Genomic DNA, 13,273 nt, shown 5'->3' with positions numbered 1-13,273 from the left:
CCCCCCCCCCCCCCCCACCCACAAACATGCACTGACCTCACTGGGGTACGGGTTCCCCTTCCACCCACAAACCAGCACCCAGGTATGGGTCCCATACACAGACATAGACACAAATTCTCACTGGGGTACAGGGTCCCCCTTTGCTGGATTTCAGCAAAGCCTCTGACAAGATCACACATGAGAGACTGATAAAGAACGTAAAAAGCACATGGAATCCAGGGTAATTTGGTAAGTTGGATCCAAAATTAGCTTTGTGACAGTAGACAGAGAGTGATGGTAGAAGGCTATTTGCACTGCTGGAGCCCAGTGTGCAGTGGTGTACCACAGGAATCAGTGCTGGGTCCCTCATTGTTTGTAATATTCGTAAATGATGTTGATGAGAATTGGAGGGGGAAGATAAGTAAGTTTGGACGACGCAAAGTCTGGCTGGGTTGTTAACAGTGAGGAGGAAGCTGTAGGTTACAGGAGGATACAAATGGATTGGTTAGATGGGCAGGTCAGTGGCAGATGGAATTTCACCCGGATAAATGTGATGCACTTTGGAAGAAGGAACAAGACAAGGAAGCAGTCAATGAATGGCAGGGCACTAGGAACAGAGGGATCTTGTCCACAGATCCCTGAAGGTGGCAGGACTGGTTAATAGGGGAGTTAAGAAGGAATATGGGACACACCTTTATCAGTCATTGCATAAATTATAAGAGCCGGGAGGTTATGTTGGAATAAAAAACCAAAAGAACTGCAGATGCTGTAAATCAGGGACAAAAGCAAAGTTGCTGGAAAAGCTCAGTAGGTCTGGCAGCATTTGTGAAGGAAAAAAAGAGTTAACCAAGAGTTGGAGCTGTACAGGACTTGGGTGTGGTCACAGCTGGAGCACTGTGTGCAGTTCTGGTCAGTGCACTATAGGAAGGATGTGATTGTACTGGAGGGGGTGCAGAGGAGATTCACCAGGATGCTGCCTGGGATGCAGCAGGTTAGCTATGAAGAGAGGCTGGATACGCTCGGGTTCTTTTCTTTGGAGCAGCAAAGATTGAAGAAGGACCTGATAGAGGTGCACGAGATTATGAGGGGCATGGACACGGTGAATAGAAAGCAGCTGTTCCACTTAGTGAAGGGTCAATAACAAGGGGACGCAATTTTAAAAATGAAGGGCAGAAGGTGAGAGAGGATTTGAGGGAAACCTTTTTCACCCAGAGAGTGCTGGCGGTCTGGATAGCACTCCTGGACGGGTAGTTGAGGCGGGAAACCTCACAACCTTTAAAAAAGTACTTGGATGAGCACTTCAAATATCATAACATTCAAGGCTATGGGCCTAGTGCAGGAAAATGGGCTGGTGTAGATTTTTGCCACTACTGACTCAATGAGCCGAAGGGCCTTTGTTGTATTGTATGATTCTATGGCTGTAAAATGTTTGCAATTATGCAGTGACTGTGAAGACTGTGAAAAATGCAAGTCTTTCTATTTATTTCAGGAAGTCCACATCCTAACTGGCCGGAATGAAAATATTTTTTCCTCCCTTCCCTTCTCGATCTTTTGCTGATGATTTTAAATCTACAATGTCAGGTCACTGACCGTTTGGTCAGAAGAAATCGTTTCTGTTGTCATAATCTCCCAAAATCTCTCATCCCACAGGAAACAGCATTCCAGGAGATCACATGCTCTATTCCACAAAGGACACTCTGAACATTTCCGAACTCTCGGAATCACAGAAGTGTTACAGTACAGGTGAGGGCCATGATGTGCACCAGCTTTCTGAACATCTTGACTTAGTCTCTCTCCTGCCTTTTCCCTGTAACCTTACTTCTATTTAAATAATCATGTAATTCCCTCTTGGATGCCTCAGTCTAACCTGCCTCCACCACACTTCCAAGCACTGCATTCCAGACCGTAAACACTCGCTAAGTGGAAATCGCTTTCTGCAAGGCGAGAAAACTGAGAGTGGAGATAAAAGGGTCTTTCTCAGGATGGCAGCCGGTGATAAGTGGTATTCCGCAAGGGTCAGTGTTGGGGCCACAACTTTTCACTTTATACATTAATGATCTAGATGAAGGAACTGTGGGCATTCTGGCTAAGTTTGCACGCGATACAAAGATAGGCAGAGGGACAGGTAGTATTGATGATGCAGGGAGGCTGCAGAAGGAGTCAGACAGGTTAGGAGAGTGGGCAAAGAAGTGGCAGATGGAATACAACGTGGGAAAGTGTGAGGTCACACACTTTGGCAGAAAGAAGAGAGACTTAATCTATTTTCTAAATAGGGAGAAAATTCAGAAATCTGAAATGCGAAGGGACTTGACAGTCCCGGTCCAGGATTCTCTTAAGGTAACCTTGCAGTATGAGTTGGTAGTTAGGAAGGCAAATACAATGTTGGCATTTATTTCAAGAGGACTAGAATATAAAAGCAGGGATGTACTTCTCGGACTTTGTAAAGCTCTGGTCAGACCACATTTAGAGTATTGTGAGCAATTTTGGGCCCCATATCTCAGGAAGGATGTACTGGCCCTGAGCAAGTCCAGAGGAGGTTCACAAGAATGATCCCAGGAGTGAAAGACTTAACATATTGAGGACTCTGGGTCTATACTCAATAGAGTTTAGAAGGATGAGGGGGGATCTAATTGAAACTTACAGAATACTGAATAGCTGGGCAGAGTGGACACTGGGAAGATGTTTCCACTGGTAGGAGAGACTAGGACCCGAAGGTATATCCTTCGAGTAAAGAGAAGGCCCTTTATAACGGAGACAAGAAAAAACATCTTCAGGCAGAGAGTGGTGAATCTATGCAATTCATTGCCACAGAACGTTGAGGAGGCCAGATCATTGAGCATATTTAAGACGGAGATAGATAGGTTCTTGATTGTCAAGGGGATCAAGGGTTACAGGGAGAAAGTGGGAGAATGGTATTGAGAATCTTATCAGCCATGATTGAATGGCGGAGTACACCAGATGGGCCGAATGGCCTAAATTCTGCTCATATGTCTTATGGTCTCGCATTTGCTTCTTTTGCAAAATACTTTACAACTGCACCTTCTTATTCTCAATCCATTTATGAGTGAGAACAGTTTCTACCTATCCACTCCGTCCAGGCCCCTCGTATTTTGAAAACTTCAAATCAAATCTCCAAGGAAAACAGATCCAACTTATTTAATCTTTCCTCAGAACAAGAGGATCTCATTCGTTGGACCATTCTCACAAGCCTCTTCAGTACTCCCTTTTGATCCTTCTTACTGTGTAGTGCTGAGAACCGTACACAATACTTCAGCTAAGGTTTAACCTGTGTCTTATTAAAGTTCACTGTAACCTCCTGCTCTTCTATGTCCCTACTAATGAAATGTAGAACACTGTATGCTTTGCTAACAGCTCTCTCTGCCTGTCCTGCTACCTTTCATGACTTACACACATTTCTATTCAGATCTCTCTGCTTCTGCACACTTTTTAAGAATACACCCTTCATTTTATTCTTGTCTTCATGTTCTTTGTATCAAAGTGCATCACTTCACACTTCTCAGCATTCAGAACTTCATCTGCCACCTATCCACCTACACAAACAATATATTAATGTGCTTTTGAAATTCTACACTGTCCTCAGTTTGCAATTCTCCAACATTTTTTTGAACATCTACAAATTCCGACCCCTGGACATTTCTACTCCAAACCTTCCTCCAGCCCAAAAAATATCCATTGACCATTACTCTCTGCTTCCTGTCCCTCAGTTGATTTTGTATCCATGTTGCTGCTGTCCCTTTAATGCCATGTCCTGTGCAGACAGTGACACTCACTGCACATGGGCTTGTCCAGGTCATGTGACATGTCCATGACTTATCACACCAAGGGTCAGGCATTTTGCTTTGCTGAGCTGCTCTGCCATACCTTCACTTCACTCTGAACTTACTTTACTTACTGTCATTTCAAGAACTTTAACTTATTTCCAAAGTACTCTTGCAGTGTTAACTAAAAACTGGAAATTAGTAGAAAATGGAAATGTTTTTACCCTTAGTATTCACAAATCAGTTCCCTCTGCTGTGCCTATAAATTCATTCAGAAATTTGTGTTTTCAAAGTGAATGGAGTTGAAGGACATTCCTTAACAGCAGTGACTAAACAACCAATCAACCCTCAACTTTCCTATATTGTCTTATTTAGAATTCTTTTCTCCTTGGTGCCTTCATCTGGTATCACTGCTTTCTCCTTCCCTCCTCCTCCCTCATTTTCTCCCCTCCTCTACTCCCTCCCTCCCTCTTCCTTTTTGTCTCTCTCACCCTCCTCCTCCACCTCCATCCTTCCCTCTCTCCCCTTCCCTCTTTCCTCCTCCTTCCTCCCTCCATCCCCTCTCTCCGCTATTGGAGCTGCTGACTGCCTCTGGCTCCTCCCCTCCTGCTTGCTTAGGAGCCGGTCTCCTCCGAACTCAAGTCCCTCATCCCTTGGAAACTCTTACTGAGGCCTTTGCACCTTCCCTAGCGCATGGTACCAGTATAATCCACAGTTTTCCAGCTGAGGCCTAATCAATAATTTATTAAGTTTCAGTATGAGCGCTCTGCTTTTTATTATTCTGTTCCACTTTTATAAACCCAAGTAACGCTTTGTGTTGTTAATCACCTGATCATTTCCCACCACCATCTTTAAGGATGTGTGTCTACAGCAGCCCATGCCATAAGACCTCAAGACCATAAGACATAGGAGCAGAAATTAGGCCATTCGGCCCATCTAGTCTGCCCCACCATTCAATCATGGCTGATAAGTTCCTCAACCCTTGATCCCTTTGATAATCAAGAACCTTTCTATCTCAGTCTTAAATGTACTCAATGACCCGGCCTCCACAGCCTTCTGTGGCAGTGAATTCCATGGATTCACCACTCTCTGGCTGAAGAAGTTTCTCCTTATCTCCGTTCTAAAAGGTCTTCCCTTTACTCTAAGTGCCCCTTTAGTTTGCGCACTCTCTCTCACACGTTCTGCTTCTTTCGGGTATCATCACTCTCCTGAGACCAGTAACTATTCTCTTCACAATCTGTTACTTTCCCAACTTTTAACTCCTTACGTCCAGGTCGGGTTTTTGTTTTATACATAAAAATTGCAAAAAGTATTGGTCTCAAAACTGACCCTCGAGGATTATTAGCACAAACCACCTCCTGTTCTGTAAACCACCTACCACACACCCTCCGCTTCTTGTTACTGAGCTAACTGTATTTATAAATGCCTTTGGTTCTGTGGGCTTCCGTCTTTTTAATAAATCTCCGAACTGACGTTTTGTCAAAAGCTTTCCAAAAGTCTGTAAATATCCACCTACCGTACTACCTCAACCAACCTTATCTGCTAACTCACCAATAATTCAATCAAATGAGTCAGAAATTAAGTTACTGAATATAGAGACCTTGGAGTGCAGGTTCATAGTTCCTTGAAAGTGGAGTCCCATGTAGACAGGATAGTGAAGAAGGCGTTTGGTATGCTTACCTTTATTGGTCAGTGCATTGAGTATCGGAGTTGGGAGGTCATGTTAAGGTTGTTCAGGTCACTGATTAGGCCACTTTTGGAATACTGTGTGCAATTCTGGTCTCCCTGCTACAGGAAGGGTGTTGTGAAACGTGAAAGGGTTCAGAAAAGATTTACAAGGATGTTGGAGGGTTTGAGCTACAGGGAGAGGCCAAATAGGCTGGGGCTATTTTCCCTGGAGCTTTGGAGGCTGAGGGGTGACCTTATAGAGGTTTGTATGGGGGATATGGATAGGGTAAATAGGCAAGTTCTTTTCCCTGGGGTGGGGAGTCCAAAACTAGAGGGTATAGGTTTAAGGTGAGAGGGGAAAGATTTATAAGGGACCTAAGGGGCAGCTTTTTCACACAGAGGGTGATGCATGTACGGAATGAGCTGCCAGAGGAGGTAGTGGAGGCTGGTACAATTACAATGCTTAAAAGGCATCTGGATTGGGACATGACCAGGAAGGGTTTAAGAGGGATATAGGCCAAATGCTGGCAAATGGGGCTACATTAATTTAGGAGATCTAGTCGGCATGGACGAGTTGAACCAAAGGGTCTGTTGTATATTTCTGACTCTGGCTAGACAATCAAAAATATCCATGCTGACTCTGAGATAGTAAGAACTGCCGATGCTGGGGTCAGAGATAACAGTGTGGAGCTGGAGGAGCACAGCAGACCAGGCAGAAAAATTCTGAAGAAGGGTCCCGACCCGAAACATCAACTTTCCTGCTCCTCTGATGCCACCTGGTCTGCTGTATTCTTCCACTTCCACAGTTCTTACTATCTCTGAGTGAGTTATAACCTCACTGCGAAGCCTTTTTCTGAAGATGAGTCCTGACCCGAAACATCAACTTTCCTGCTTCTCTAATGCTGCCTGGCCTGCTGTGTTCCTCCACCTCCACACTGTGTTATCCATGCTGACTCTTCCTGAGTAACTTGTGTTTTTCCAAATGAAAGTTTATCTTGTCTCTGATAATGGCTTTCCCCACTATGGATCATGAAGAGACTGATCTGTAACTTCATGGTGTAACACACCTAGAATATTGTGTGCAGTTTTGGTCTCCTTTCCTGAGGAAGGACGCTCTTGCTCTCGAGGGAGTGCAGCGAAGGTTTACCAGGCTGATTCCGGGGATGGTGGGTCTGACGTATGAGGAGAGATTGACTGGGTTGGGATTGTTTTCGCTCGAGTTCAGACGAATGAGGGGGGATCTCATAGAGACTTATAAAATTCTAACAGGACTGGACAGGGTAGATGCAGGGAGGATATTCCCGATGGTGGGTGTGTCCAGAACCAGGGGTCACAGTATGAGGATTCGGGGTAGACCATTTAGGACGGAGATGAGGAGACATTTCTTCACCCAAAGAGTGGTGAGCCTGTGGAATTCATTTCCACAGGAAGTAGTTGATGCCAAAATATTGAATGTATTCAAGAAGCAACTAGATATAGCACTTGGGGTGAATAGGGTCAAAGCTTATGGAGAGAAAGCAGGAATGAGCTATTGAGTTGGATGATCAGCCATGATCATGAAGAATGGCTGAGCAGGTTCGAAGGGCTGAATGGTGTCCTCCTGCTCCCAGCTTCTATGTTTCTATGTTAACCCTCGCACCTTACTGAATAGCAGGAGACCTTTAACAAACTTTGCACCGCATGGCACTATTCCTGCATCTAAATGCATTGGCTATCTTTACCCTTATCTCGCGCGGTCACGCAGCAGGAATTCTAGGTGAAATAGTTAGGCTTGCAACTCTCAAAGAATATTGTTTTTAATACGTCTGGAGTCCATCACATTCCTATTCTCTTTCACCGGAAAAATCAACATTATCCATTTCCTTTGTGAAAACTCAAGTCTTTAGTGAGATCCTTCTCGGTCATAATGACTTGATGAACTCCGGCTCCTAATGTATTCAGTACGAGTCGCTCGCATCATATAAAAATCAGAAACTTGATCACAGGGAGAATCATGCAGCAGCGACCACAAGTGCTGCATGACTCACACTAATATTTACAAAGCTAACAAGGAAATGAAAGTTTATTTCAGATATTTATTCTTCATCTTGAATTAGTCCACTACGCATGACTATACCTAGAACTGTTTACACACATTGTGCATGATTATCAGTTTTAATGTGAATCACTGCTTCTTAACCATTCACAGACAAATTTGGCATTTAAAATATAAATCAGCTTCAGACCTTAATTTCTGCTCAAGCGCTGAGAAACACCAGCTATAGCTTAATCTATACCACCCAACATGTAAACAGTACCTTTGCACCTGGTTGCGAAGAAGTGCAGTTTGTATTCTGATCCATCCTGCAGTATAATCCATGTTAACACAGCTATTTTACTGCAGGATCCTTATAAAGTTATGCAAACACTAAGAAAAGGCTGAGACTAAATCTGTCTCCAGGCAGCAGGCTGTCTGAGCACATTCACTGGCATCACAGCACTGCAGACTCAATGGAGCAACAAGACTTTTAAAGCAACGTTGCACTATCAGCCACTTCCAGGACCAGAAGCTTCACAATAGCTCAGTGACAAAACAGTTGAGGATCGGTGTGTGCCCCTTTTGCCAGGCTCCATACCTACCCTTCCTTTGTGAAGTGTGCATCTCACAGAGGCCATTTTTAGAAGGCATCCAAATCTTCTTCAGAGGATTCTGAGTGAGTTCTAGAGGTGAGTTTGCCATGTTAGTCCTCGTTCCTTTGTCTAGCTGCAAAGCTAAACCCACACTGCCATCGCTGTGGCTTGTCAATGATTTGACTTGTTGTCTAGGTTGCTCCTTCTTCCCTGTTTGCAGCCATTTATTGAGCACTAGGTAATAGCAGTGTTCATGTCACGTGAAACCAAACTGCAAACTACCACAAATATCCTAAATCATGGGCACTCAGATTATAAAGGTCAAGATGTACATCCAAAGTCTATGTCAACAACCTCAACCTAACACTTTATACCGAGATTAACTAAATAGAGCTTGCCATAAAACTTTAATCTCTCTGTTCTGGCTATTACATTTTAAAAAATTCTCTACTTTTTGAAATATTGGTCAAATCAGCTGCACTTCTGTTCAGATTGTGTTTTACAAAATAAAGTTATTTTAAACATCTAATTACGCTGTAAGTTACATTTTTACATAGAATCTTGTATGAACTTGTTCTACAGTCTTCCCAGAATTATTTCTTTGCAGAATGCTTGTTTCACACAATCACTGGGTACTTTCTGTGCCTCTATAGATTCGCTGTGCTAATGTACAACGTACACACAGATAAGGTTTTTTTCTGAATATTGCATCATTGCGGGTTCATTCCACGTTGCAGGATCCCAGTGGATCTCTCACGTGGGAAAATCATGTTCATGTGAGAACAGCCAACTGCTGGAAGTGCTACAACGCGAGCACCAATCAGCTTCCTCATGAGAGGAAACGTATTGCAGAATAACAGATGTTGTTTAACACTGAGCATGTTACCAACAGACACCGAGCAGAGCAGCCAAAGGAAACAGCGACAGTACACAGCTCTGCACATGAACCTTGAACTGAACCAGTCCAGCCAATACCACAACCCTCCCAGCACTGTTAAAACAACAGCACTTATTTACACCGAATAGCCAATTCACAAAAAGATAGTGATGGAAACAGACAGATAAACCAGGAAGGAAGACATTTGAAAGCAAAGTGGGTTCTATTGTATTTCTTTTAAAAGGTGAAGATAAAGGTGAAGAGGATAATGAGTTTACAGAGGCAGTAGGATCGGGGAGAATAAGTGACCAATGCTGGAGTGAAAGCAATGGCACAAAGAACCTGTCTCCCTGAGAATGAAGATGTGGGGTGGGACAAACTCACACAGATCTGAGATAACCGAAAATCTGAAGAAGGGTCTAGGCCCGAAACGCGGCCTTCCTGCTCCTCTGATGCTGCTTGGCCAGCTGTGTTCATCCAGCTCTACACCTTGTTATCTCAGATTCTCCAGCATCTGCAGTTCCTACTATCCCTCACACAGATCTTTCTGAATTAGTGTATGGTGGGTGGGGCGGTCAGAAAACCAGGCTGGGGGGGTATGAAGAAGGGCTGACCAGTGAAAGGACCAGGAAACATGTGGCAGCGCCTGTGGTGAACGAGCAGGCAGTAAAGAGAGTTTCAGAACAGTCCTAGCTTCAGGCTCTAGAATTTTCAAGCACCCAGATACGTGGAGGTGGTGGAGGGAATGAAGAGGACTGTGTTGGGCTGTATCGAGGAGTTGGAAATATAATGTGAAGTTTATATCACACACCACTCCAATAGGTGGATGCAAAATATGCAGATACTAGAAATACAAACAAAAACAGAGTGACAATATTCCACAGGTCAGGAAATATCCTTGGACAGGAAGGGTCAAGGTTTCAGGTTGATATCTCTATCTCCATAGCGATGTCCCAGCTTTTGTGTTCTTTATAATCCAACGACAGAACTGGTCAGTCTCTTCCCTTGCCCTCTTGAAAGTTTCTTTGCATTTATATAGCACCTTCAACATGGTAAACTGTCTATATTTCATAGGAATAAATTGACACAGTTTTTAAGTAGGGAGAAATCAATGTAACTTGCTGGAGTATGGTTTAATGGATACCACTCAGCCCCTCTGTGACTAATTTGATCCACTGTCCATTTTGCATTTGAAAGTCTTCACAGTAATGACTGGCAATTTGACCATGAAGGCATCGTAGACAAGCTTGTGGTGGTCACCATCTCCCAATCTTATCATTACAAGAACAGTGACTGTTGCAAAGAGAAGGAAGCTCTCACAAGATTTCTTCTCCTTTGCCCAAGGTCATAAAAGCCAGAGCAAACTCGATTAAAAAAAAGAGTAGTCGGCTTCTAAACTCTCATTTAGACTGAACTGTACCTGAGGGGTCTTAACCTTATTTACAAGGATGTTACCAAGACTGGAAGGTTTTCAGTTATAGGGAGAGGCTGGAAAGGCTGGGACTTTTTTCACTGGAGCGTAGGAGGTTGAGGGGTGACCTTATAGAAATTTATAAAATCATGAGGGGCATGGGTAGGGTGAACAGCCAAGGTTTTTTCCCCAGGGTAGGGGAGTCCAAAACTAGAGGGTATAGGTTTAAGGTGAGAGGGGAAAGATTTAAAAGGGACCTAAGGGGCAACTTTTTCACACAGAGGGTGGTGCGTGTATGAAACGAGCTGCCAGAGGAAGTGGTAGAGACAGGTACAATTAAAACATTTAAAAGATATTTGAACAGGTATATGGATAGGAAAGGTTCTGACGGATATGGACCATATGTAGGCTAGTTCAGTTGAGGTAACCTGGCCTGCATGGACAAGTTTGACAAAAAGGCCAGTTTCTGTGTTGATTGATTCAGCACAGAGCAGAAATGAGACAGAACTTGCTGACAGTGCCTGGTCTTTCCCATTGGACACAGTAGTTACTATTAGACCATAACATATAGGAGGCTATTCAGTTTGCTTCACCAATGAGATCATGGCTGATTTGATAATCCTGAACCCCGCTTTCTTGCTGTTTCCCATTTCCTTGAGTCCCTTACAGACTTGAATATGCCAATGATCCAGCCTCAACAGCCCTCTGCAATATAGAATTCTACAGATTCACAACTATAGAATCCCTACATTGCAGAAAGAGGCCATTCAGCCAACTGAGTCTGCACTGATCCCCCCAAAGATCATCCCACCCAGACTCAGGCCTCCTCCCTATCCCCTTAACCCTGTATTAACCATGGCTAACCCACCTAACCTACACATTCCTAGACACTATGGGGCAATTTATCATGGCCAATCCACCCTAACCTGCACATCTTTGGACTATGGGAGGAAACCCACGGAGACAGGGGAAGAATATGCAAACTCCATACAGACAGTCACCCGAGGCTAGAATTAAACCCAGGTCCCTGGCGCTGAGAGGCTGCACTGCTAATTATTTAGCCACCATACCACCCCTCTAAGAAAAGAAATTCATTCTCATTTCTGTCTTAAGTGTGTGACCCCTTATTTTGAGATTGTACCCTCTGGTCCTAGACTCTCCCACTAGGGGAAACAATTGAGGTTGGTTGGCTCGCCGAGCTGGTTTGTTGTTCCGCAGATGTTTCATTACCGTGCTGGGTAACATCATCAGTGCAGCCTCCGATAAAGCGTCGGTGTGTTTTCCCTCCTGGTTTTTAAACTCCGGAGTCCGTTGAGATGGATTGCCTCACTTCCGGTTTTCCTTTGTAGTGGAGTGTATATGGGGTCGAGTTCTACGTGTTTATTGATGGCTTTCTTTGTGGCTTTCTTTGTGAAGTACCAGGCTTCTAGGAATTCCCGTGCCTGTCTCTGCTTAGCTTGTCCCAGGATTTTAGTGTTGTTACAGTCGAATTGGTGGTTCTCTTTATCCATGTGGATTGAGATGAGTGAGTATTGGTCGTGTCTTTTTGTAGCCAGTTGGTGTTCGTGTACCCTTGTTGTTAGTTTCCTTCCTGTTCGTCCGATGTAGTGTTTCTCACAGTCTCTGTAGGGGATCTTATAGATGACATTGGTCCTGTCCATAGTGGGTAGTGGGGCTACGACAACTGCTCACCCGAACTAAAGACCCACTCCCTGCCATGGACAGGACCAATGTCATCTATAAGATCCCCTACAGAGACTGTGAGAAACACTACATCGGACGAACAGGAAGGAAACTAACAACAAGGGTACACGAACACTAACTGGCTACAAAAAGACACGACCAATACTCACTCATCTCAATCCACATGGATAAAGAGAACCACCAATTCGACTGTAACAACACTAAAATCCTGGGACAAGCTAAGCAGAGACAGGCACGGGAATTCCTAGAAGCCTGGTACTCCACAAAGAAAGCCATCAATAAACACATAGAACTCGACCCCATATACACTCCACTACGAAGGAAAACCGGAAGTGAGGCAATCCATCTCAACGGACTCCGGAGTTTAAAAACCAGGCGGGAAAACACAACGGCACTTCATTGGAGGCTGCACTGATGATGTTATCCAGCACGGTAATGAAACATCTGCGGAACAACAAACCAGCTCGGCGAGCCAACCAACCACAACACACACAACCCAAGCTAAAAATCTACTCCAAAACCTAAGGGGAAACAATCTAGCAAGTTTTTCCTCAAAAGATTATTTTCTCCTTTTTCTGTTGCTCGTCTTTTACTGATTTTTAAAACTTGCACAATCCTCTGGCTTCCCACTAATCTTTGTCACATTGTATGCTTTTCTTTCAATTTAGAATCTGTTCTAGATGGAACTTCAGTCTGACACAGCACACCTGCCCTTCATCCCAACATAAAACTCTTGTTTTTTTTCCTGGAGCTCTGTCCCTGACACATTCCTTGCTTGTACAATCGAATACGCCCAGCACAGTTGATAAAGTCAGTCACGCTGGGTGAACGACACAGCCCGATCTGACCCAACTTGTACACTGCTAAATGAGCCTTTTCCAAATATTGCTGATTCATTTTAAAATGTTTTCCTTTCCAGGCGGTCAGCAAAAGGAAACATTAGATTAAAAGCAAAATATTTCAGATATGAGAAATCAAATAAAAACAGAAATTGCTGGAGAAACTCAGCAAGTCTAACTGTGTATGTGGAAAGAAGAGTTAACATCTGCAGTTCTTTCAGTTTTTATCTAGTGTTTAACTCACTGCCACATCTCTTGTAGGCATGCCCTCCTTGAAGGAGTTCTGCTCCTCTCTCCAACAGGATTTCCTTTCCAATCTTTTTTCTTGTCCAGTTCTGAGGAAGAGTCTCTCCCAAAACATTAACTCTGATTTCTCTCCACAGATGCTGCCAGACCTGCAATTTCT

General features: G+C 43.9%; 1 protein-coding gene across 3 annotated transcripts in view; it reads right to left on the bottom strand.

Moving 5' to 3' along the window:
- Positions 1–13,273, bottom strand: part of LOC109918619 (6-phosphofructo-2-kinase/fructose-2,6-bisphosphatase 4-like) — a 124,365-nt gene that overhangs the window by 50,765 nt on the left and 60,327 nt on the right. For 2 of the 3 annotated variants that reach the window (XM_048606283.1, XM_048606284.1), the window contains exon 1: positions 8,046–8,303. The exons of the other annotated variant lie outside the window; for it this stretch is intronic. In XM_048606283.1, coding sequence (XP_048462240.1) covers positions 8,046–8,145 — 100 coding nt within the window. In that variant the 5' untranslated portion in view covers positions 8,146–8,303. Of the gene's footprint in view, positions 1–8,045; positions 8,304–13,273 lie in introns of those variants that run through there. 3 annotated transcript variants of the gene reach the window in all.

Source organism: Rhincodon typus, chromosome 16 (genome assembly GCF_021869965.1).
Source record: "Rhincodon typus isolate 14 chromosome 16, sRhiTyp1.1, whole genome shotgun sequence".
NCBI classification, from domain to species: domain Eukaryota; kingdom Metazoa; phylum Chordata; class Chondrichthyes; order Orectolobiformes; family Rhincodontidae; genus Rhincodon; species Rhincodon typus.
This window is presented reverse-complemented; position numbering and strand designations above follow the sequence as displayed.